This window comes from Chelonoidis abingdonii, chromosome 5 (genome assembly GCF_003597395.2).
Source record: "Chelonoidis abingdonii isolate Lonesome George chromosome 5, CheloAbing_2.0, whole genome shotgun sequence".
Classification (NCBI taxonomy): domain Eukaryota; kingdom Metazoa; phylum Chordata; order Testudines; family Testudinidae; genus Chelonoidis; species Chelonoidis abingdonii.
In genome coordinates this window covers 22,656,508-22,681,829 of record NC_133773.1, presented here as the reverse complement: position 1 = coordinate 22,681,829, position 25,322 = coordinate 22,656,508, and the positions used below count along the sequence as shown (strand labels likewise).

Sequence of the window (25,322 nt, the reverse complement as noted above, 5' to 3'; positions counted from 1 at the left end):
GCTTTGCACTTCCATAGCACTTTGCATTTTAGGAATATAATTAAGTCCAATTCCTGAGATCAGTGGCCAGTCAGAATAGCCATGATCAGCTTGGATATGGGAAAAGGATAACAAGATCTGTTTAGCTTCAGTCATACTGCTCTGCTCACATAAAGTCAGTGAGTTACTCTGAATTTACCCTAACTGAGAACAGAATTAGGCCCTAAATGATCACATATATCATCCAGCAAGTCAATTGAGCTGGAAAATTAGCTTTGATCCAGGTTGTCCAATTGTCCAGTCAACTAATATTTGTCTTAGGTGGAGTCAACAGTAGTAATGTGCTTCACTAATTGACTAACTTCGTAGATAACAAGGAGACAGAGACAAGGTCTCTGCCTAGAACCCCAAATATGAGCAATGTTCAACTTTGTAGGTCAGGCTCCATTTTTACCTGCTCAGGCCCATCTCCAGGGCTGGCGCTTCCATTTAGGTGGCTTAGGTAATCGCCTAGGGCGCCAGGATTATTGGTGGGCGGCATTTGGCCGGAGGGGGCGGCAGGCGGCTCCAGTGGACCTACCACAGTCGTGCCTGCGGATGGTTGGCTGCTCACGCGGGGTCCGATGGACCTCCCGCAGGCACAACTGCGGCAGCTCCACCAGAGCCGCGGAGCAGCCGACAGTCCGCAGCCATGACTGCGGCAGCTCCACCGGAGCCGCGGGACCAGTGTGTGGGGAGGCGAAATTGCCGTGCGCCTAAGGAGCTAAAACCCCTAGCGCCAGTCCTGCCCACCTCTGATTACCCTGCACTCATTTAGTGTTCAATTGTGGCAGCCCTGTGGTGTGGAATACCCACTAACTTAAAGGACTAAACCCTACTCTGTCACTCAAACTAGTTTGAGTGGTTGGTAACCTTTGGTATAGTGATGAGAGATGGTGAAAAGTATTAATACTGTTCAATGGATACATTATGTCCTTCTTTGAGATTCATTGCTTCTGCATGCCCTACAGGAAAAGAACTACACTGAACATAATACAAAACCAACCAATTCTCTAATTAGTTTTTCCCCTCTGAGTTTCTCTGTGAGTCCCATCTTCAAAGGGTCATTCAGTGAAGGTGGCCATTCAAAAAAAACACAAGGAAATATTTTTTCACATGACGTATGATTAAACTATGGAACTCACTGAGGCCTAGAGCTTGGCAGGATTCAGAAGTGCTTTAGACATTTATATGGATAACATGAAAATCCAGAAATATAAAAGGAACTGCTTTAAAAAATGGCTATGAAGGGACAAAACACCTCATGTATTAGCGCTTATTGGGGGCTAGGAGAAAATTCTTTTTTGAAGCAGGTTATCCCATAACTGTCTACTGCAACATTTTTTGCACCTTCCTCTGGAGCATCTGGTCCTGGCTGCCGCCAGAGGCAGGATACTGAACTATGTGGAGCACTGCTCTGATCCAGTACGTTAGTGCCTATGTTTGGTATTTCTATTTTACTAGAGTTGAAGCTCTTTGGGACAAGCACCATCTTCATTGTGCATCATGTAGTGCTGAGCACATTACTTTTAGTTAACAGCTATAACCCTGCCATTGGATATTATAATTAATGCCCCAATTAAAGGACCACTTGCCATATTTATGTAACTACATTAGGATAGAAAATAAAATTTTAAAATGGCTAATCCAGTTTTGAATTCTATTTCTGTGTAGTATCTCCTTGTTTTTGGGTTGCCACATTGTTAGACTTTTGGTATTTTTTAATGGATTTTTATAGTGAATTTTATTTTGTTTTGAATGTCTGCACAGCACGGAGTGGCCTGGTGGTGGGAGCATTCTCTAAATAAAGTGATCACTAATAATGATTAGTTAGTACCAAATTATTTAAAACTATGATAAACTTATGAGGAATATTTTTTATTTCCTTAAGCATTGCACACACACACATATGCACAAACACAGAAGCACACAATGAACTGGTGGAATTTTTCCAAAATTTGATTATTTTGACCTTTTTTGATGAAATTTTGAATATTGACCAAAAGGAATGAATTTTTCATGAAAATATTTGCAAAAAGATGCTCATTTTTCACCTGCTCTAATGTACATGTAATGTGTGTATATGCAAAACAACTTTATTACCCAAATGTCTTCTGGGACAATGATTAGGTTCAGCTAATCAAGGTTAAGTATTACTGAGGGAATTTCTATTGTAATTAATAGCAGGGCACATGACCCTTTTTTGAAAGGCAGAGCAGTTGGATAATTAAAATTATACTGTAGATACATATTGCAGATCTTGGGAAAGGTGCTGATTTCCTCCTTCCACAAAATAACTTTATTTATCACATAATAAGTGATGTTATGTTTTTTCCCGTTATGTCTTCCCCTTTTTCAAGGTCTCTTCCTATTGTGCTTTGTATATGGAACCTTTTGACATCGATGTGTCTGTACATATGCTAACACAATGGGTCACTGTGAAGGGTATGATGTCAGATAGCTTATACAAGGTCACTGAAAGAGTCTGTTTCAAACTGAATTTAACAAAAGATGGATGTGCCCATTCAAAATAAAGTAAACGGCAAGTTGGATTTCTAAGTTAGCAGTTTTTAATAGCTTAAGATAATGCACTGTAAAGCTATTGATGTATTTGTGCTATGCTCATTACACAATGAAGGAAACTCAATGAAAGCCATATGTATTGACATCAAGTTTTACAATGTGCCATTCTATTTTTATTTAACACCATACTGCAAAAAAGGGTTAGCCATAAGCATGTTTAAGTACTTTGTGGGGATGTTAAAAACCCCACATTTATTTAAAAATAGTTAATATTTCTTAAATAGCACTTTCATCTCACAGTAGATCTCAAAGTGCTTAACAAAGGTGGTCAGTATCAGAACTCCGATTTTACAGATGGAGAAACTGAGGCAGAGAGATGAAGTGACTTGCCCAGGGTCACCCAGCAAGCCAGTAACAGACCCAGGACTAGAACCCAAGTCTCCTTAAATTGTTGTAAACATACTCACATATAGTTATGACTATATTATAAGACTATAAAGAATTAATATCTTGGAATGAGAAGCAGAATATTAACCGTTCTACCTGAAAGACCATCAGGATCAAATCTAACCTTGTACTATAAGAGTTAGCGATATCTAATTCTTGCTTTGCAACTTCACCTGCTATATGGGGTTTAAGCAAAATGAGATTTGTGCTGAGTAGTAGCTTTTCCATGGGGCTACTCATGGAAAAAGGCACTATTCAACATGAGGTATGGTTATTTCTGCCTTTGAGACACATCCAGCCCTGATGGGTGTGACTCCAGTGAGCTCACTTACTCCAGGGCTGAATCTGGCCCTCTATATCCATTTCTTCCCCCCCCATCTAGAAAATAGGGACAATACGCACCTACTCCATGGTGGTCTTGTGAACATTAACTGTAATTTGTTGAATACTGCAAAGGGAGGTCTGCCAGAGTTGGCTATGGCTGTTTTTGAGGGGTTTAGAAAAGCTGAGAAATTCCATTTCCTAGTCAGTAGTTACACCAGTTGGAAGCTGAATCAATGTGGGAAAGCCTAGGGACTTCAGTTCTATCAAGTGTGAAAGCTTTCACCTATTAATTCATTCAAACAAACATGAAATTGGTGATAGTTGCATGATCTCTCACCAATAAAGTGATTCAGTTTAACTTCAGTTTACCCAGACCACTGTGACAAGGAGTTTGTTATAACACACTATATTCATCTTCGAGAATTTCAGTGGAATACTGCGTCTGTGGAGGGGCTCTCCTCACTGTAATCTTTTCCTAGGTTAGATCAAATGGACTTTGGTCATTTGTGTCTGTTATCACTTGCACACAGAGCTTGCTCCAAAGCCTAGCCTTTCATTGCCCAAAGGCTTTAGATCAGGCCCCTGCATACCATGCATGGAGATGTTTCTAGGAGTTTGTCAGTTACCTTTTGCTTAAATTAGAGAAAAAACAAGTCTACATTTTTAGTATTAAGATGTAAATAAGCACTGTAGAAGAGGAAACTTCTATTGTATAGCCACATAGTGATAGATATTACTGAAAAATAGCAATACGTTGCACCATTTCTCCAAATATCCAAACTCTTATCAATGATTAGGGAAGCCTCAACCCCTCGTTGAGGGCAGTAAGGATTATTGTCCCCATTTAAAGTGTAAGGAATTTTACAAACAAGGTATGTGACTCACCCAAGCTACTCCATCCAGTGGTGAGATTATTCACTAAAGACAGTTGGTCCAACAAGTACCCAGCCATGAATGTTAACTGTGCTGCAGTGCCACTTGGTTTGGCTTGCAATTAAATTTTTTTATTAGGCATCATTGTATTTTAATAGTTTGTGATTCCTTTAACAAAGAGACCAAGTGGACGAGGTAATATCTTTTATTGGACCCACTTCGGTTTGTCTCTCTCACCAACAGCAGTTGATTCAATAAAGGATATTACCTCACTCACTTTGTCTCTGATATCCTGGGACCAGAGCAGCTTCACTGCCACTGCATACCCTTTAACAGGGGCAGTTCAGGAACACAAAGCCAAGCATTTTTTAAAAGGCCAAACAAGTGGGTGTGCAATCTCTTGAACCCACAAAAATGAAAATTTTCAAGAGAGAGACTTTAGACACCACACTGCTCAATGAGTGCCTAAAACAGGAGGCATAGACAATCTACAATAAAATGTGTGTTGTGGCCAGCTCCTTAAAACCCTGAAGAATACTGACCACAGATAATTAAGTTATTCCATTTCCCATTCTAGTTATACATGACAGTGAGGACTTGCACATTGGCTTTAAAATAATAAGCATGATAGGCTAAACACTGCAGTCTTTACTTAGCCACTACAATGGGAGTTTTGATGCTAGTATGGGGCCACAGGAACTTGGCAATCACGAGTTTGCAAGTGTGAGTGCATGGACTTGGATACACTGAGTAAGGACTACAGATGTTGGCCCTTGCTTCCCCCCGCTCCCTCCCCCCTCAAATCCAAGTCCTATTGAAATCGATGGGAACTTTGCCTTGAATTTCAGTAGGACCAGGATATAGCCCGTGGCCTTTATAAGCAGTTCATAAGATAAGAGAATAAAATAGGTAGCTTTCCTTACTTTCCCCGGGTAGTTTCAAAACCGGATTTTTTGAAGTCAGCATCCTTCTTAGTGCTGGTGCTGGCAGCGCTGTAGTACGACAGCCTGGGAGATCTGCTCCCTGTTCTTTGCTGGCTTTTAACAGCCCCTTGTTGGGGAGGCATCTTTCTAGGAGTGCTCTGTGGAAAGCTCCCCATGCTGTTGGATAGGGCTCCTTGCTTAGCATTAGCACCATCACGATTGCTGTTTCCACTGGACTGTGTTGTAGGGGTGGAGGTTTTCTTCTCTTGGGTCCCTGGCAGGGTTTCCAATCCCTGAGCCTCTTCAGTGAATGCAGGGGTGATTTTCACAGCAAGTTCCCATGATGTACTTGCTGCAGCTGTTTGGATCTCAGAAGGGGTGGATACAGGGGTTGCCACTAGGTTTCTGAGGCTGTGCGTTGCAGTAGGAGGTGAAGTCAAGTCTGCGTGGCTTGATTGGGTTTCACCATCCCTAGCTGTGGGCCAGGGCTTGCCAGTGGTAGCAGATCCCAGGCTGCCACTCTGCAAGTGCGATAGAAGCAATAAGAAGATTATCTCCTTCATCCTGTGTTGTTTAGTAAGAGCCACGAGATGTCTCGCATGTATTCCTTGTGTGAGGATCCTGCAGCCACCTTCTCCTCCTCCTGAGGTGCAGCTCAGAGTGAACCTGCACAGACAGTGCTCTGCCAGTTTTGTTTCTGTAGAAGAGGAAACAGGTTTTTAGTGTTTCAAAACTGACTGAGGAAGCTCAATTTCCTGTTTCTGTGAATTTCTCTGTAACCTGTGCCCCCTTATAGGGCTGGAGCCTGGAAGCCTTAGGGGAAAGAAAAAAGGGTTCTCTGCTGAAGCTACAGGATGAAGATTAATGGCACAATGTGTATGTGAAAACACTGTCAGTGAAGTTAGTTTGAAGGGGAAAAAACATCAAACCAGTTAAATAATTTCCCTTTCACGTGTATCTGTGCACAGAACATGAGTTACTTGTCAGATGTGCCACTTAGTTGTTCATATCTGCTGTGAACTTGCTATTGAGTTCCCTAGCAAAGCACTTGGATGGACTTCAATATACTGGTACATTATGTAATGTTTGCCATGTTTCTCATTGGGGTTTGAATACTCAAGCAAACAACTGCTGCAGGAATGGAGCTGGGAGGGAAGAGATTGCCTTTGCACTAGACTGAAAAAGTATAAATGAATACAATAAAACCTTCAGTATAATAACTTGATCTACATGCCATGAGCCAATACCTGGCCCCTTCCTTGTAACACTACCCTGTGGCACCAGGGCACTTGGAAGTTTATGACAAGGCGTGCTATAGTTATTATGGAGGCATTAGCAGTAACTCCAAAGTTGAGGTTGCATTCAAATTTTGCATTTAAAGCCTTTTTTATATTTAACAATTGAATTTAGTCTCCAAAATTAATATATGCTCATTGTGGGTCAACTGAATTTTCTATAATATTTTTGTTCAAAGATTTACTAACTTCAGCAGAAGAAACATTTCTGAATGAAAGCTTTTTTATTTTTTCCTGTGCACTTACAAAATGTCCCCCCATTCTCTAGCTTAAGAGCCACAGCAATTTCAACACACACACACACACACACACACACACCCCATTTCTGAAAATGTTAACTTTAAACACAAATAGACTTATTCCCTTTCCTCATTATAACCTGCTTTATCTCTGGGATGAAAATCCAATAGACATTTTGAGTTCTACTAGCTACTTCTGTCCTTTGATGCTGCTAGCCTGACTCTCTCTGTCTCCACTCAGTACAGAGACCCTGAGGAGCCAAAAAGAAAAACAGGCAGCAACAGGTATTTGGGAGGCATAGGGGATAGACTGAAGATCTGTCAGGCCATGAAAGGTAGAGTGGGGCAGCTGGTGAATAGTGGGGCTACATAAAAGGTTCCTTCCTATGTATCAGGGCTATGAAGGGAATCACGTCTTTATGTGGTTCATACAGACTCAGCGCCTCATCGCGCTGATGATGTCTTGACTTCACAGCACAGCAGGCAACAGTCAACTAAGGAACCAAGCGGGGAGTGTAACAGGGTGCTCTATTCATGACTAGACTAGCACTTCCTCCTGGTCATGGTGGGGAATAGCTCACCGGGTCAACACCCTTTCCCACAGTTGCACATGACTCTCTCGTTCCACAAGCTGCTACTGCCTCTTTGTTACTCAGCCCTCCAGCCAGATCATTGTATGCATTTTTCCCTCCTGGGGTGGGAAAGTCTGTCTTTACCAGCAGCCCTAGGCAGTCTTCCCATTCGCTGCTTCATCATGCCACTCTCTCAGTGGCTGGCAGGGAAACCTGGGTCCACCCTCTCCTCCAGGTTCTAGCTCAGGAACCCACTAGTCAACAGTCAAGGTCTGGTCTCTTCTAGAACCTTACTGCCTTTCCCTAAGCCCTGGCTTCTCCTGACTCCAGGTTTGCTAGCCCAACCATACCTCCCTTCTCCAGGGCTGTAACTACCGAGTTTCCTACCAGTCCCTTTTGCTTCCAGTCTTGTGTCTTTATAGTCCCAGTCCAGCTTGTTTCTCCTCAGGTGGGCTCCCTCATTCAGCCAGGGGATTACTTGGCCACCTGATTCTCTTCAGCTGTGGCTTGTTGGGTTAATAAGCCCCCTTCTCAGTCTGCATCAACCCTTTCCAGGCAACAGTGGGGTAAACACCCCATCAGGAAGGAATGAAAGAGAGAGAGAGAGAGAGTGAGTGTGTGTGAGTAGAGGTGGCCCGTTCATATAGGTGAACTAGGTGGTCACCTAGGATGCCAAGTTAAATGGGGTTCCAAATTCGAGAAAAAAAATAAAATTAAAAAAAAGAAAAAAATGAAAAAATGAAAAAAAACCAAATAATATAATGAAGATGTCATCATTTCAATTCCCGTGTGCGTACGGAGGGAATATGAATTATAATTCATTTCTCTACACTTCTGAGAATTTATTAATATGTCAAATCTTTAATTTACTGCAAAAATAAATATTTTAGTGAAATTTTTTTTTCAATTTGCGAGGTAGAGTCAAGATGACCCACTCCACAATTTTGATATGCAATAACTCAGCCACAATGAAACATGCCCACCAGCGGCAAAAGCTGCAATGCTAGTGACACCTAACTCTAATATACATCAAGGTCACATAAGCAGAAATTCATGTAGAGTGGAGCTATTGCAAGTTGCTACATGTCAAACGGTCATTTTAACACACATCACAGGTAGATGGTTAAAAACTGAGCAAATACTGTGGAAACATGCATTTCTTGGTGCCAAAGAATAAAGAATAACATCTTTCAGAATTATAAATCCAAAATGTGAGTATCTTTAAGCGTTGTTAAACCTTAGTGTTATTTTCGGGCTGTATAATTATGAACTTGCATGGCCTTGCATCAGTCTCAGTTCTGGTCCTGTTAGATTCCCTGCCCCCATCCTTTCAGTGCCAAGTAGTATTTTCAGAACTGCTATCCACCTGCATAAAACTTGGTAGAAAGGTAGATCCTCACTAGATCTGATGCCACCAGCATGTTAAATGTTGGCTTTAGGTAATTTGTAGGCATTGTTCATGTTAATTCTGAAAGTTTAATATATTCTGTACACCAAATTGGTTGTTGGTGGCAAGGAGCACACAAGCCTGATTTGGAGGGTGTGGAGGGGTGACACCAGTTGGTCAGAAAACTGAGGGATAGAATTGCAGACTTGAGTGTACAGAAGCCTGATTTGTATGTCTTGATTTGCCTGTGTGCATGTTGGGTGGGGGAGGAGGGGTCTGTCTGTAAGACTTGTGAATTCTAGTTGATATTATGAAGTTGTTGACATGAAATTTCCTAACTATAAGAAACCTCTCTCTATGTGTATCCATCCTGATGGACAGGACCTACAGCAGGAACTCACTAGGCTGAGGACAATGGGAAACATACTTATGCTAAGTAGGGAAGGAGTTTGGCCAAGCTGATGTTAAGGAGAATAGGGGTTAGAAATGGAAAGTTACTGAAGGTTGACAAAGAGAACAAAAGGTTCTAAAAGAAATCACTGGGGGAAGACCCACATGACAGTTGGGGAAGTGGAAGGAAGGGGATAAACTGGCCAAGGTAAGGTTATCTGAGCTGGGGGAGAAGGCTATGTTTTTGTGCATATAAGTGATGCATTGCAACAGAAGGATGTTGGATGACACCAAGTGACCGTAATCCAGGCCCATAGAATGGTTTGGTGTGTTGAGGAAACTGAGACAGGGAATTGCATGTAGGGTTTACAATTTTTGTTCCAATCTGTGTATTTTCTATGCGTTTAAGTAAATAGCACTAGGGTGTTAGAATCCTGTGCAAAGTGTTTGGATGTTATAATCTACACCAGGATGGACAACGTGAGCCTGAGAAGGAGCCAGAATGTACCAATATACATTGCCAAAGAGCCTCACTTATACTCAGCAGCCTCCCATCAGCTCCCTCACCCGGCTCCCAGCATCTCCCACCCACCAGCAGCCCTGTCGATCAGCGTCTCCCCCTCCTTCCCCTCATCTCCTGATCAACTGTTTTGTGGCATGCAGGAGGCTCTGGGTGAGAGGGGGGAGGATCGAGGGCATGGTAGGCTCAGCGGATGGGACAGGAAGGGGTGAAGTGGGAGCAGGGCCTGTGACAGAGCCAAGAGTTGAGCAGTGAGCACCCCCCAGGATACTGGAAAGTTGGCGCCTGTAGCTCCAGCCCCGGGGTCGAGGCCTATACAATGAGCCGCATATTAACTTCTGAAGAGCCGCATGTGGGTCCAGAGCCACAGGTTGGCCACCCCTGATCTACATGGCCCCTGGAAGAGGTAAACATCTATGGGTGTTGTTAAGGTTCCTCCCCCACTCTGAACTTTAGGGTACAGATGTGGGGACCTGCATGGACACTTCTAAGCTTAATTACTAGCTTAGATCTGGTAACACCGCCACCATCCAGAAATGTCAGTGTATGGAGCACTTTCTCTCCCCCCAAAACCTTCCCCTCCCTGGGCAGCCTTGAGAAGCTTTTTCACCAAGTTTCTGGTGAACACTGATCCAACCCCTTGGATCTTAACCCAGGGAGAATTTAACCATCCCCGCCCTCCTTTCCCCCACCAATTCCTGGTGAGTCCAGATCCAATCCCCCTGGATCTTAAAAAAAGGAAAAATCAGTCAGGTTCTTAAAAAGAAAGCTTTTAATTAAAGAAAGAAAGGTAAAAATCATCTCTGTAAAATCAGGATGAAAAATACTTTACAGGGTAATCAGATTCATATAGCCCAGATGAACCCTCTCTAGCCTTAGGTTCAAAGTTACAGCAAACACAGGCAAAATCCTCTCAGCAAAAAGGAACATTCACAAGTTGAGAAAACAAAAATAAGACTAACACGCCTTGCCTGGCTGTTACTTACAAGTTTGAAACATGAGAGACTGATTCAGAAAGATTTGGAGAGCCTGGATTGATGTCTGGTCCCTCTTAGTCCCAAGAGCGAACAACCCCCAAAACAAAGAGTACAAACAAAGACTTTCCCCCACCAAGATTTGAAAGTATCTTGTCCCCTTATTGGTCCTCTGTCAGGTATCAGCCAGGTTTACTGAGCTTCTTAACCCTTTACAGGTAAAAGAGGCATTAACCCTTAACTATCTGTTTATGACAGGTGTACTTCTGGGAGAGGACACATTGAAGGACATTCTGAGCTTCAAAAACTTCCCAGTTGACATCTCATATGAGCCTCCACTTGTAACGCTGACAGACCCTAGTTTTCAGTGGGCAGGATTGAACCTTGGACATTTGAATCTTAGTATAAGAGCCTTGACTGTATGAGCAGAAAGCCACATGCCCCTTAAGTCAAAGTTGTAGCAGACTCCTTAGTTCAGATGGTTCAGGCGCAGGCCCTGGCCTTGCGGCCACAGTCGGCACCAGCCCTGGCATTGTGGCCATGACAGTCAGTATGTACAGCTTTCCTCTGGATGTCTTCTTAGAGAAAGGACCCAGAATATCTACAGCTACATGCTGAAATGGATCCTCAATCATGGGGAGTGGTTGAAGAGGGGCCTTGACCTAGTCTTGGGCTTTCCTACTCTCTGGCACACCTCATGCGAATGTCCCCTGTGCCTTTAGGGCGGCGGGTGTGTTTCCACGGTGGCGGCAATTCGACGGCAGCTTCTATGTTTAGCTGAAGCTGCTCCAGACAGCTAAACATAAAAGCTGCCGGATTGCCGCTGCGACGGAAACGTGCCTGCCGCCCTAAGGGCCCACAGACTGCCCCCCTGCTGCGGCAATTCAGCACACTGCTTGGGGGCAAAACAAGGGGGACTGCCGCCCCAAGCACCAGCTTGGAATGCTGGTGCCTGGAGTCGGCCCTGTCGTTGGCTAAGCTCAAGAGTTTTTCCCTATAGTTAGTTGGAACTACTGTCTCTGAGGATGCCAGTCCTCCTTGTGCCCACCAGAAAGGGTGGGGCTTGTGTAAGATCCTCCGTCTACAACAAACCTGGAGCTATTAGAAGAGCTGAGAGGTGGTGGGTTACTCTGGGCTGCCGTCCAAGCTCCCGAGGCTCTCATCTGCTTCCTGCTCTACCTGGAACTGCTCCATTAGACATTAGTTCCTTGTTATGTTGTGAACTTCAGCTGGGTCACACGAAGTGATGCAAATGATGCGGGCATCTCCATTGACTGTGAACTGCTCTCTGCTGGTGCACTAGGTAGTATTTCAGGCTCCAGTTGACCTTGCACTGGTTTAGCTGCTGCTGCAGGTGCAGGCTCCATGGCGCTCCTTGGTCCTGGCTCCTGACTCTGGTGGGGTTGTAAGCACAGGTTGTGATGCTGACTGCTCCGCCTGATCCGATTTTTGCATGGGTTCTGGCTGGGTCCCAGGAACTGGATCTACAACCACTGTCATGGATTCTGGTCTGGGGTATGGTTCCGCCACCTCTGGCTGGGTCAGCGAGGCAATGGTATCTACCCTGTCCATCTTTCCAGTGGGAGAACAGACAGAAAGATAGACAAAGGGAGATGCTTCCTCAGTTTTACAAAGTTCAAGGCCGATGCGCACTCACTTCCTTTTACCTATGAAATGCAGTGAGACTATTTAACCCTTTAGAAGTAAAGCAAGTAGAGAAGAGCTAAGAGGGATTTTGTAACTAACTGGCTGACAGTGTCCATAAAAAGGAACTACCTCCCCCACCCCACATCATTTATCACATCTTTATGAAACAGACCTTCAGTGGGCTGGCCGATCGGCCATCGGCGGGCCGGCCGTCGGTGGGCCGGCCCCCCTCTGTAGGACAGTAACACTCACATGCATCATAATGAGATGAATAAAGTCCCACTTCATCACATCTCAGACCCAGGAAAGTTGAAGCTGTGTAAGCTTCTTGCCCTGGAGACTATATGCTCAAGCAGAGGAGGCATGCTCCTCCAGAGTCCTGACTGGCTTCGTATGGAATAGTTCCACAGCAGCGCCCGGCGAGTCTGTGACAACTGGTGGTAGAGGCAGGATCAAACTGCACCCCATGGACAGAGCATCCTGCAGTAAGTGACTGGGGGGCAATAAAACAAAGGGGGATTAGCGAGAGATAGGCATGTTTAAGTCTCTGAAAGGTGCGACTGCAGGAGGCAGAGGAGCCTATAGAGAGTCAGATGAAAGGTCTATCTAGCCCAGGATCTCGTCTTCCAACAGTGGCCAATGCCAGGTGCTTCAGAGGAAATGAAGAGAACGGGTCATCATCACGTGATCCACCCCATTGCCCATTTCCAGCTTTGGGCAAACTGAGGCTAGGGACACCATCCCTCTTTCCAATAGATTTTGCAATTTAAAGCAGATTAACCCACTCCCTTAACTGGCATCATAAAGACATATTCTGGACACGTACATATGCTGGACATGGATGTTAGAGAAGCAATCTGCTACAAATAAGTGGAACAACTTCTACATTTCTACCTTTCTTGTATGACTGTCTGGGCCAAATGTTTAACAGACATCCTTAAAGGCTTTCTCAACATTTGTAGGCAGATTTATTTGCAGGGCAAATTGGTCTGTTACATGTAGTTTCTGGATTTCCATAAGACTTTGTGCAAATGACGAGGTTTAGCCCTAAAAGATCTGTTAGCTAGCAGTCAGACGGGAAATTAAAACTTACTTCTAAAGCAGACAGGTAATTTATTTATTGACTTTGAAATATTGGTGCCACCTCTTCAGTATCTACTGCTTGTCCATTAGTCCTTCCCAGAAGTTCATTAATAAGGTCAGTAACAATAATATCCATTTTTATAAATAAAATATTTGCATGCCAAGAAGGGACACTATTGAGATGAGTTGTCCTAACTCCCTACAACAGGTTATCATGTGTATGTTAAATTGAGGGGAAAACAATTGGTAAAGAAACAGCTTTTTGTTTTATACTTCCAGATACGCACAAGAGAAGCAGGAAACAACCCCCCTGGCCATCCCAGACGAAGCCCTGGCTGCACCAACACCTTCCACTCTACTGCCTCAATCAGCCCAATCTAGATGAAGCTTCAACTGGTCCAGTATGCTGGAACAACTGACAGCGTCACCTAGGCAACAGCTTATTAGGCCATGTTCAATGCTCTGCCGTTTCTCCCCAGTGCAGGAGTTGCTTTGCGGTCCTAGCCCTCATCTATAAAGCCCTAATAATGTGAGCTAGATCAGGGGCTCTGAGCAGCCCTTCAAGAATACACCAATCCACACAAGAAATAAGACTGACAGAGCTTGGGCGGGGGGGACACAACAACACTCACTGCTCAAGTTACATTTCCCTCTGGAGCCGAGAGCCCTAGCCCATAGAGCATCCCTCTGCTGGAGATCAGGAAGAACCTATATATTTTATGAAATAAAATGCTGGAACATCCTTGAAGGCCTGGCCCCAGTAGAGGACAATGAGGCAAACTTTAAAATGTGTCCCATTCCATAAATACACAATACATCCCACAGGGCTCATTTTCTATACAGCAAAGAACACTTGTTTTTTAATAATGGTTTTAGCCACTTATATAAAGTACTATGATGATGGTTATTTTACTCTTGGCTAGGGTAGATACATACTCTGCAGCAGTTGGACATAATACCAGCTTCACAGTTACCTAGTGCTTCTATTTTGTGAGTTACACTGGGGGGATGTGATCCTTTTTTTGGGTTTATTTTCTTGTTTTGGGAATCGCTGCTTGCTATTCCAGTGAACAAACGAGTCAGGTGATCTCAGGTTCCTGTGTGCATATGGAATAGGCACATGCGTGTATACAAATGAACTAATGTCTGCATGAATATGTTCTGCTTCAGCCCATCTCCCTACTTCTTTTTGCTGTCCAGCATCTTGAGAGCGACACACACACACACAAGCAACCCTGAACCATGCAGTTCATGCCCTCAGACAGGTAGTGAGCTGATGAAAAAGGAGTAATTAAGAAAACATATAATTACAGGAAAATTTGAGTTACACAGTTTTTGGAGGGAGAAGCTAAATCGGGGCTAATGAAACTGAGTCATTTAGACATCCATGCGTACCTGGTTGAATGGGCTCTACACTATGCTGTTTAAGATGCTCTATCAAGACTTTCCAGGGCTTGCAATTCATACCTGGGAAGAGGAAGAGTTCTGATCTTAGGCTGAAATAATCCTGGGAAATGTAGTTCAGCAAGGGACCACAATCATTTGAATTAGCTGAATTGCACAATCAAGTCTGTTCTATTAGCCTGAGCTACAATGTCTCAGAACTACTCTACCATAAAAGATCCCACATTCCTTCTGCCTTTAAAGAATATAATTAGGGTACTGACAAACATTTAGCATCAGATTTTCAGAAGGCTAGAATGGTGGGAGCTGGCAGGTGTGGAGCACTTTTGAAAGTCTGGCCACTTCACTAAAGCACCCAAATGGGAACTGAGCTCTTGAAAATGTGGCAACAAGGGATCATTTCTGCTACAGCACACACTTCTAGCATCTTATTAGTAAAACTTTCCCACTGAAGTCAGGGGGATGACTCGTGGAATGAAAGTACTGCTCAGTGAAAGTAAAGGAGAGAGGAAGCCTGCCCTTAATGCACAGACTGCGCCTTTTCTAGTTTGGAGTTTATTTATTGTTCCAAGGCAGCACAATCTAAAATAAGAACCAACAAACAAAATAAATAAAAAGCACACAACCAAATTTGGGCTAGGCCAGGAGCTAAGTAAATTCAAATCTTAGCAGCATGATTATTTATATGACTTACCAGCAGTACTTATCCCATCCAAAAAAGAAGTTCCAGGTAGGCAATCTTTGATTTCATTTCGTATGAAATGTCTTCCAAGGGACCTATGGAATATGGAAATAAAAATTTCAAAAGCAAGTGCAACCAGGAGTGAGTCTCCCCACCTCCTTAACTTTGTATCCAATGTGGACAAAGTAAATCACTTCACGTTAATTTGCTACTGAAAGAATCCCTTCTGCAGATAGGGGTCTAGCAGCCCATGTAGTCACACAATATAGAAGTAGCCAAGAACAGTAAGTCATTTACTGTTCGCCAAAGGTGTTATCATCAGCTGGTTGTACACCTGAGCTGAGATACAGTGCTTGCCATGAGGTGTAGGAAAAGAGAGAGTGGACAAGGAAAACTACAAAAGTGTAGTTGTTTCAGACATGCTGCAGTTAAAGGAATGTAAGAAAAAGCATTGTAACAGGGTTTACGCACCACTATGCACTTCCTCATGGCCAGGCATAGCATCACGGTGTCCTTGGGGAGTAGCAGCCCTTGTCAACAGTCACTCTGGGGCTGTGGTGGTTTCTTGCAGATAACTCACCCCTCCTGCCAGGGCACAGTCTCTAGCCTGTTCCTTCCAGGGTCAGCTATCCACACTAAAGTTCAAAACTATCTTAACACAAATAAAAAGCTTCCAGCCTCTTCACAGCTCTTCTTCAGCAAGGTCACATTCAGACTGCAGCCCCCTTTCTGGGCTCAGCTACCTTTGTACACCACTTCCTTGGGGCTGGTAGGGGAATCCAGTCCCAACCTCACTTTCAGGTTACAGCCCAGGGCCCTGTACTGCACAGCTAAATCAAATCCTCTACCCATATTGCAGTTTTCCCTGCACCATTTCCTTCCTCACCTCTTTCCTTCCCTTCTAGGTCTCCCAATCTGTCCCCTGAGTGCTCACTAAACACCCTGCAGGCACCTTTTGACTCCCTGCATTCTCTTTCCTCCAGCCCTTCCTCAGCTGGGCCCACTCAGTAGTTAACCTGAAATCACCTAATTTCTCTCAGGTGGGGCCCATTCTGTAATCAGGGCTGTCTTCCTCAGGGGCTCTCTATTATCATCTGAGAGCTCTGGATGATCTCTGAGAGTTGATCTCCCTCTTTCTCTCCATATCTATCTATCTCTCTCTATATATAGAGAGATAGATAGATATATAGAGAGATAGATAGATATGAATTTTATTATCAGGCTTTGGCTCTGACCCTCTTACACAAATCACTATAACTGACTTCTACTCTGGGTTATCTGTTTTCTTTTAATGATATTGGGCCAGCCAATGGTGTCATACTGCATTCCATGAGCTGAGGATCTGGCCTATTGTTCTCATGTTGAGCCAGATTCTGCCACCTGTATGTTGACTATACAATACCCCACAAGCAAGTCCCATTGAAATCAGTGTTAGTAGAAAGAGGTATTACTCAGTGTGAGATAACAACTATAGCACCTATATCTTGTCTATTTATGTCCTTCAGCTTGTATGTCAGTCTGTGTTGTGATCCTATGTGTCATATCAGTGCACTTACATGTTCTCATACATTATACAAAGAAGTATCTAACAGATGTTCAAGGAGCAGATTTATACCACACAGATATATACATGTGGAGAATTGATGCATTCTGACTTGCATATTTAAGGTTTTTTTGAAAGTCATAAAATGTCAACATAGAAGATAGTTTCACATTGTATTATTTTGCAAATGTCAGTTGCATACATGCTGCATTTATCTATGCATTTGATCATCACCAGCATGAATACACAGTTAAGTAATTGAAAACAATCACCCCACTAGATATGAAATTGTTCTTTTGTGAAAGGAGTTATGCTGAAGGGTTGCCATGTTGTCAGAAATTCAGACGAATATAGGCCAAGAAGAACTTGTCTTTTAACCAAAAAGGTCCCCAAGGCTGGAAAGCCCCTCAAGGGAAATTAGGATTAAGAGGGTTTAGTTGATGGCCCTTACTGGTTATCTAGCACAGTTTTGGTCTAACATGGAGATGAAGCTGCCCATAAAAGGAAAAGTACAGGCAAGCTTGACACAGACCAAAAGAGAGGAAAAGAAAGAGAAATGATGTGGGAAATATGCCATGAATTTTGTTGTGGTGCCATAATTGTTAGATGAACAGTAGGAGTAAGGGAAATATAGAAGATAATTATTTAGACCTAGTTGGAAGATCTGCTATTTTCTAAAAGGTATTTATGGACTGGACAGCCCAATGGTTTTTGGCATTTTATAAAACCTCTAGCTTTGTGAAACAGTTTTCATGATGGTGGCTGGACAATAAACATAACAGTGTCTAGTAGAATGGAGAAAACATCCTCCCCAAAACAAAAATGGGTGCCTTGAATAAATACACAGGGATGAATATGAAGAAAAAAGACACTAAAAATTATGAAAAGAAACCCATCACAGAAAAATATGTATCTCGCTTTCTGAGTTTTTTGACAGGTGGGATATGAATTTGCTCCACTTTTAAGAATAGAAAGCAGATCCAAAAATCAGTTGGTGTGCTTCTTCCAGGTCGTTATTAGGTAGCCAAAATCTCATGAGCGGGTCTAAAAATGGGATTTTTTTTTATGATAAGAGTCGGCGCTGGCACTGGAGTTGTTGACTTTCTTGGCAACAGTCTATCTGGATGATCTACATCTGCTTTTTCTATCCTACGCTTTTCCCAGGTTAATCATTACTGATGGGGAGTTTACATAAAGCCTCTGAAGATAGTGTGTAAAAGTGAAGCGTTAAAATGGCCTGCTTGAAGAGAGGTCACATCAAATTGCTTCTATGCTTTGGCTAGGCCAATATTTTTCTTGCCCTTCTGTCAAAGTAAAGTGTCCACACTTTATATGATAACTCAGGGGTGGGCAAACTATGGCCTGTGGGACTGTCCTGCCCGGCCCCTGAGTTCCTGGCCAGGAGGCTAGCCCCAGCCCCTCCCCCACAGCCTCAACTCACTCGCTCTGCCGCCAGCTAAATGCTCTGGGCATCTGGGCTGCGAGCTCCTGGGGCAGCGCAGCTGCAGAGCCTGGCCTGACCCAGTCTCTGTGCTGCATAGTAGTGGCGGTGGCGGTGGCAACATGGCCCTGTTCCAGCTGGGTGACGTGGCTGCAGTGCCACCAGCCACCGGTGCTCCAGGCAGTGTCGTAAGGGGTCAGGGAGCAGGGGAGGTTGGATAGAGGGCAGGGGAGTTCGGGGTGGTGGTCAGGGGGTGGGGGTGTGGATGGTGGTCGGGGGAGAAATGGAGTTGAATGGGGGCAGAGGTCCCGGGGGGCAGTCAAGAAGGAGAGGGGGTTGGATGGGGTGGCAGAGGGCAGTCAGGGGAAGGGCTTCCAGGGGCAGTCAGGGGACAGGGAGAAGGGGGGGTTGGATTGGGCAGGGGTCCTGGGGGGCTGTCAAGAATGAGAGGAGGAATTGGATGGGGCAGCAGGGGTCCGGAGGGGGCAGAGAACAAGGAACGCAGGTGTGTGGATGTGGCAGGGGTCCCAGAGGGGCTGTCAGGGAACAGGGGAGTTGGATGGGGCAGGAGTCCTGGGGGGGGGGCAGATAGGAGGTGGGGGCCGGGCCACAACCCTCTCCCCTAATTGGCCTTCCATACAATTTATGAAACCTGATGCAGAGTCAGGCCAAAAAGTTTGCCCGCCCCTGTGCTAACCTCTAGTGTTTTCATTAGAGCAATTTTCCCCTCAGCAGGTCATCCAAGTTTGAGAAATACAGAAAAACCAAAATGCTACTTGTTTGTATTATAGTGAAATATACCACCATTTTCAATTCTGAGTGGCATGTTATCGAATGCAATAAAGTATGGGATCATACCTGGGTTACCCTCACTCCATATCAGTTTTACAATTTTGACATCAAACCAATTTACCTTGGTTATTCAGAACAGCTAACATGCACTCTGCTTGATCTTTGCTTTAGAATTTGGCAAGGAAAAGTGGTCAAACAAAAGGATAAAATAAGATGGCATAGATATGGAATTGGCAATTTTGCCATTAGTCAAACAAGCATCATTTTGTTCATGGCCATGTACATACATTGTGCTTCTGTGCAGAAGATGACAACTATGTATTAGCAACCTGGAATGCACTAGCTAGTGCATAGCTTAACTTCCTTGTTGGTGAACCACATTTCCTTGGGCAATGTAGTACCGTGGGGTACCTGGACTGCACCTTTTAACGTTATCTTGAGCACTAGATAGATACCCTGCACTTGGGGGAAGGATCACTACACCTTATTCTGGCCCTGTATCTGCCTAGTCCTGAGAACTCCCAAATTATTGCTTTTTGTTAGGTGGAGCACTTGGTTTCCATTGCTATTAGTCATTAAACTACCCTAATTATCTAAGGATCCAGGATTGTTCATTCTCATCCAATGAATTCAAATAAATTTGAAAAATCTGGTAGAAGGTTGTAGATAAGGATTAAGAACAAATCAATACTCCGGCTTTTTTCCCCTTAAGCTTGAGGACATGCTATACATTGTACATCTTAAGTTCATCTACTGCTGCTTATCTACCACACAACATCACTACTTATGACATTAGAAATAACTTGCTGTGGAAGTTATGAGGTCACAGAAAAGGGAAGATTATGGTATGCAAATATCCTTAGCAAGAAAATGAGGCAAGAAACACAGAATATGTGAGGCCAAATTGGGGCCACCTCTCATCAAAGCTCAAAAATCTGGCTGTGGGTGGACTATTTTGCCCCTTAGCCTGGTGGGTAGGCATGGAATAGCTGCACTCGTGCTCTCGTGGTAGAAACAAATGGGGTTCCTATACACCTTATATATTGGTTGTCACCTTCTGCAGCATAGACCTATCTAGTGACTACACCCAGGACCGGCACCAGGGTTTCTCACGCCCTAGGCACATGGCCATTTCGCTGCCCCCTGCGCTGATCCCGCGGCTCTGGTGGAGCTTTCGCAGGCATTCCTGCAGAGGGTCTGTTGGTCCGTGGCTATGGTGGAGCTGCCACAGGCATGCCTGCGGGAGGTCCACCGGAGCCGCGGGAGCAGCTGACCGTCCGCAGGCATGACTGCGGCAGCTCCACTAGAGCCACGGACCAATGGACCATCCGCAGGCATGCCTGCGGCAGGTCAACTGGAGACGCCTGCCGCCCCCCTGGCAAAATGCCGCCCCCTCAATAATCCTGGCACCTTAGGCAATTGCCTAGGCTGCCTAAATGGTAGCGCCAGCCCTGGCTACTCCCACAGCTCTCCATTCTGTTGCAAAGAAAGGCACGACAGAGTCCAAGGGGCATTGAGACTTCCCAGCACACACCCTGCTTTCAGCACAGTACAGCTATTCTGCTTGTATTCTGGTTTTGTATATAAACAGAGGGTGGGGCAACATGTGTGACTTAACATAGTGGTTGATTAGTTTCTAAAATGTTTGGGAGATTTTCTACTCTAGGAAGTGCTGGCTTTCATTCTTTTACACAGCAAAAGTGAGCAAAATTGAAGGACATGTCATCTGATCTTATGAGGTCTTGCCCAAGAAAATCAAATGTCTTAGACCACTACAGTCTCCCTTTGTACAGCTTAAGAGGTTTAGAGTATCTTATATCCTGAGATGCAGGACTGAAGGAGATAGCTCTGGGAAATACTTCAGTAACCGCAACACATTTTCAGTGTGTATATTTTCCTCACATAATGAGCTTGAATTGTTTTAACCATTTTGCTCAATTTTACATAAGGTGGTTACATCTTCCCAAAAGGAAATATGATCTTATGTATAAAGTACATGTACAATGTAGCATATGCAATATAATGTGATGCTTTCTGGCTCTAAGAGTGGGAGGGGAAGCTGCACTGCCTGAGTGATGGAGGTACACAACCATGAAAATGTTACATTTCTTCTGGGAGGATTAGACCCTCAGTAGCTGAACACATCTTTATGAAACTGTCAGCCAGAGTTGGCAGCGGTCCTGGCCCAGTGGCCAGAGTTGGCATTGGCACATTGAGAGTTCATGAAAATGTTACATTTTTTCTGGAAGGATTAGATTCTCAATAGCTGAACACATCTTTAGGAAACTTGCAGCAACAGTCGACACCGCCTCGAGCCTTGTGGCCACCATCAACTCCGGCCCTAGCCTTGTGGCCACAGTCGACACCAGCCCAATGAGAGTCCATGAAAATGTTACATTTCTCCCGGGAGGATGGATCTTCAATAGCTGAACACATCTTTAGGAAAGTTGCAGCCAGAGGCGGCGCCAGCCCTGGCCTTGCGACCAAGTAGGTCAGTATGTACAGCTTTCCTCTGGGTGTCTTCTTGGGGAAAGGACCCAGAATATCCACAGCTACATGCTGAAATGAAACATCAGTTATGGGGAGTGGCTGGAAAGGGGCCTTTACCTGGTCATATTGCACTTGGTAGACATACAAACTCTTCCTCAAAGTCTAACTTCTTCATTACCCCTATAGTGCAGAGGAGAACCTCCTGACAATCATTCCATCACATTGTTTTTAAGCTGTGCTACGTGAAAGAATCTTTTAATCTACTTAAGAGCCATTTGATGTTATCTATCATCTATGAATTTAAGTCTTCCTATGGGAAAGCCAACCACAGGTAGATAAAAAGAGAGGAAAACACCACTAATACATCCCCACTTAAGCTCACCCTTAATATCCCACTAGCAGGCAGGAGGAAATAGTTTGTCCAGCTTGCATCATAGAAATAGATGACCTGATGGCTTCTGCACAGAACACAAGATTTTTCCACACAGAGCGCCTGACTGTCTGCATCACTTCTAGGGCTTTGTCAGACCTGCCTTCCAGTCCCTATCAGCGAGATTCCATTACAGCCACCCTGCCAGGGCTGCCCCAGGCTGGAACAACAGGTGCTGGGGGTGTGAAGCTTCAGGTAATAAGAGCGACCAAAAGAATGGTCTCATTCATATACTGGGTTTGCAGTTTTGTTCATTTGCTTTCAGTACCCCGCAACATCTTCCCCTGGGATTCCACCCTGGTGTGGAATGCAGATGCCCAACATCCCTGGAAAATCATGGGAGAATGGGGAGCATAGTCCATGACAATCTGGGGGCTTTGGTAAGTCTGCTTTCTCTGCTTTGCAGAGTGTCTTTCAAAAATTTGAAGTTAAAATCTCAAATTTCTTATAAAAGTGCAGGAAGACTTGGGAGACTCTAACCAAATTAATACGCACAAAAATATTGTCATGGTTTCTTCATGTGATTTTTCTTTTTTAATTTCAGTGAAAATAGTTTTCTTGTTGAATTAAAACACATTTCCCTTGCATGATGGAAACTCCAGCACAACAGTCTGTTCTAGGGTTTGAGATCCAGAAAATGAAATGTGACCACAGGAAGCGAAGAGAATTAAACAAACCAGACGAATTTCCCTATCCAAGCTGAAGGGAAGGCAAATGGTAAAAGAGAAAGAACCAGCAAAATTGGTGAACACTGAATTTCATTTTTTAAAAAAAATTTGAATTCTTTCATCCCAGGGACATACTTGGTAAAAAATACATAATGTGACTTCTCTGCCTAACCTCCTTTTGACCACATTGTAAATCAGAGTCTTCCATGTGGGTACCTCTCTAGTATGTGTTACTTTACTAATTGCTCATCCTGTTTTATGAATTATTCTCAATTTTTCACTGCTGTCAGCTACTTGGAGTGATCAACAGGGCATGATATTCACACCTTTCAACTGCACCTATTACTCAGCTCCACTACATATATTGAGACCTGGAAATAACAATGAGTTAAGGTTTCATTTTCCCAGAGCACTCTCTCCTATGGTTTCACAGAGGGAAGATATCAATGATTTGTGCTGTCTACATTTTAAATGTGTCTTCTAAATTGGAGGAAATGGTTAAAGTTGAGATTTGCCAATATTTTTGGTAGGCCTAACTCTTTACTTCCACATTTACTTCTTCCATGCCTAGCAAACTTTAAATATTCCTAAACTCTTTCTGTCTCTCAAATGAAGGAGGATATGAATGGGAAGTACACTGTCTGATGAACTGGAGGCCTTTTCCATACCACTTTGGAATTGTGGATGACCTTCTTAAATATAGAAATTAATGTATGATAAAATGCCTGTATGAATGTGGATCCAACATGAGTTAACAGGGTGGTTTATTGTCATGGGTGGTCACTTTTACCAATAGAAGAAGAAGAAGAAGAAGAAGAAGAAGAAGGAGGAGGAGGAGGAGGCAAAGGAGGAGGAAATGTGGTAAAAGAACTAGAAAATAGCAAGAAAAATAGAAAGAAAAGCTCTGAAACCTCAAAGAAGGAAAATCTTGTAAATAGAAAATGATCAAATAAATATTCTCCAACCAAATACTTAAATTCAGAGACATAAAGGAAAGACACAGCAGCTTATGTAGGACCCTCAACAAATTCCAGTCTGAAGGTTCACACAAAGAAAAGACATCGTCATGACCACCCGGTGTTTGCTGCGTGTTTGCCCCATACTGCTCTTCTTCACTGAAATCTCATCTTGGATTTGTACCATGCTTCACTTCCAGCAGAACAAAATGAACAAGGAGAACTTGGAGCCTCTCAAGAAAATGAGTGGAAATTTCACCTCACAATGCATAAATGACAGGGCAGCTTTCAAGTCCCCCCAGAATGTTGCCCAACTTCCAGTGTCCCAGAAGGAGAATACCAAGGTGTCAACCCAAGAGATCTTTCAAGAGATCTTCAACATCTTTAGCAAAAATCTCACCCAAAGTGCCTGGAATGGGACTTCCATAGACAGGTTCCAAAGTGGACATTACCAGCAAATTCAGCGGCTGGAGGTATGTATGAGAGCACAGATGGAGAAGGACTTTACCAACCCGGAAAGTGAGGACCTCCAGCTCACCAGTTGGAGAGTGAAACAATATTTTCAGGGGATAGATGCTTTTCTGAAAGAAAAGCAATACAGGCTTTGTGCAGGGGTGGCCTGCCCTGTCCATACAGGTGAACTAGGCAGTAGCCTAGGGTGCCAAGTTAAATAGGGCTCCAAATTTGAGGAAAAAAATGAAAAAAAATACAAATAAAATAACAAAGATGTCATCATTTCAATTCCAATGTGCGTATGGAGGGCATATGAATTATAATTCATTTCTCTACATTTCTGCGAATGTATTAGTATGTCAAATCTTGTATTTGCTGCAAAAATAAATAATATTTTAGTGTTTTTTTTTTCAATTTGTGATGTAGAGTCAGGATGACCCACTCTGCAATATTGATATGCAATAACTCAACCACAGTGAAACACGCCCGCCAGCAGCAAAAGCTGCAATGCTAATGACACCTAACTCAAATATACATCAAGGTTGCATAGCTGGAAATTCATGTATAGTGGAGATATCGTGAGTTGACATATGTCAAATGGTCATTTCAACACGTCACAGGTAGATGGTTAAGAATCAAGTGAATACTGTGGAAAAATGTGTTTCTTGGTGCCAAAGAGTAAATAGCATCTTTCAGCATTATAAAGCCAAAATGTGAGTATCTTTAAGCGTTATTATCAGACTGTATAATTATGAACTTTTCTTTATTATAACTGGTTCATATGTAATAAATAAGGTCCATAAAAGAAAAGTAACAGCATTAACGCTTAATAGACTATGAAAGTGATGATGTCACACTCCAAGCGGGTAACCGTGAGGAAGTGGATTACTTTCCAAACAACAGGTGTTGGGTTATAACATTGAAAAAGGTCATTTTGTTTCCATGTAAACACTGTAACTAACTGTTTTAATAGGTAAGTGAGTGTATGTTACTAATCATTGAACATTTTAGCAGTGAAAAGATGTGTTGGGATGGCTGCAATATGGTTTAAATCACCAGCCATGTGGTGTGTCAGCCATCCTTAATGCTATAACGCTTGCAGTCAGGAGCTCTGTACATAACAATATTCAAATGACCCATGGCACAAAGAGGAAAAAAAAAAACCCTCAGGAACTGAGTATCATAAACAAAAGATTGAGAAGGAAAAGGACCAAGGAAAACAGCAGGGATCCTTCCTGAAATATCTTC

At 43.5% G+C, this 25,322-nt stretch overlaps 2 protein-coding genes across 2 annotated transcripts in view; one reads left to right on the top strand and one right to left on the bottom strand.

The window, feature by feature from the left end:
• The window catches only part of MMRN1 (multimerin 1), a 62,660-nt gene extending 56,890 nt beyond the window's left edge, over positions 1–5,770 (bottom strand). Inside the window, exon 1 of the mRNA XM_032782103.2 lies at positions 5,109–5,770. Coding sequence (XP_032637994.1) covers positions 5,109–5,671 — 563 coding nt within the window. The 5' untranslated portion in view covers positions 5,672–5,770. The remainder of the gene's footprint in view (positions 1–5,108) is intronic.
• A 17,961-nt stretch (positions 5,771–23,731) lies between these two features.
• LOC116825810 (interferon beta-like) lies at positions 23,732–24,295 on the top strand. The gene has a single exon (XM_032782100.1). The coding sequence runs from the start codon at positions 23,732–23,734 to the stop codon at positions 24,293–24,295; it is 564 nt and encodes a 187-aa protein (XP_032637991.1).
• Positions 24,296–25,322: the final 1,027 nt, after the last annotated feature.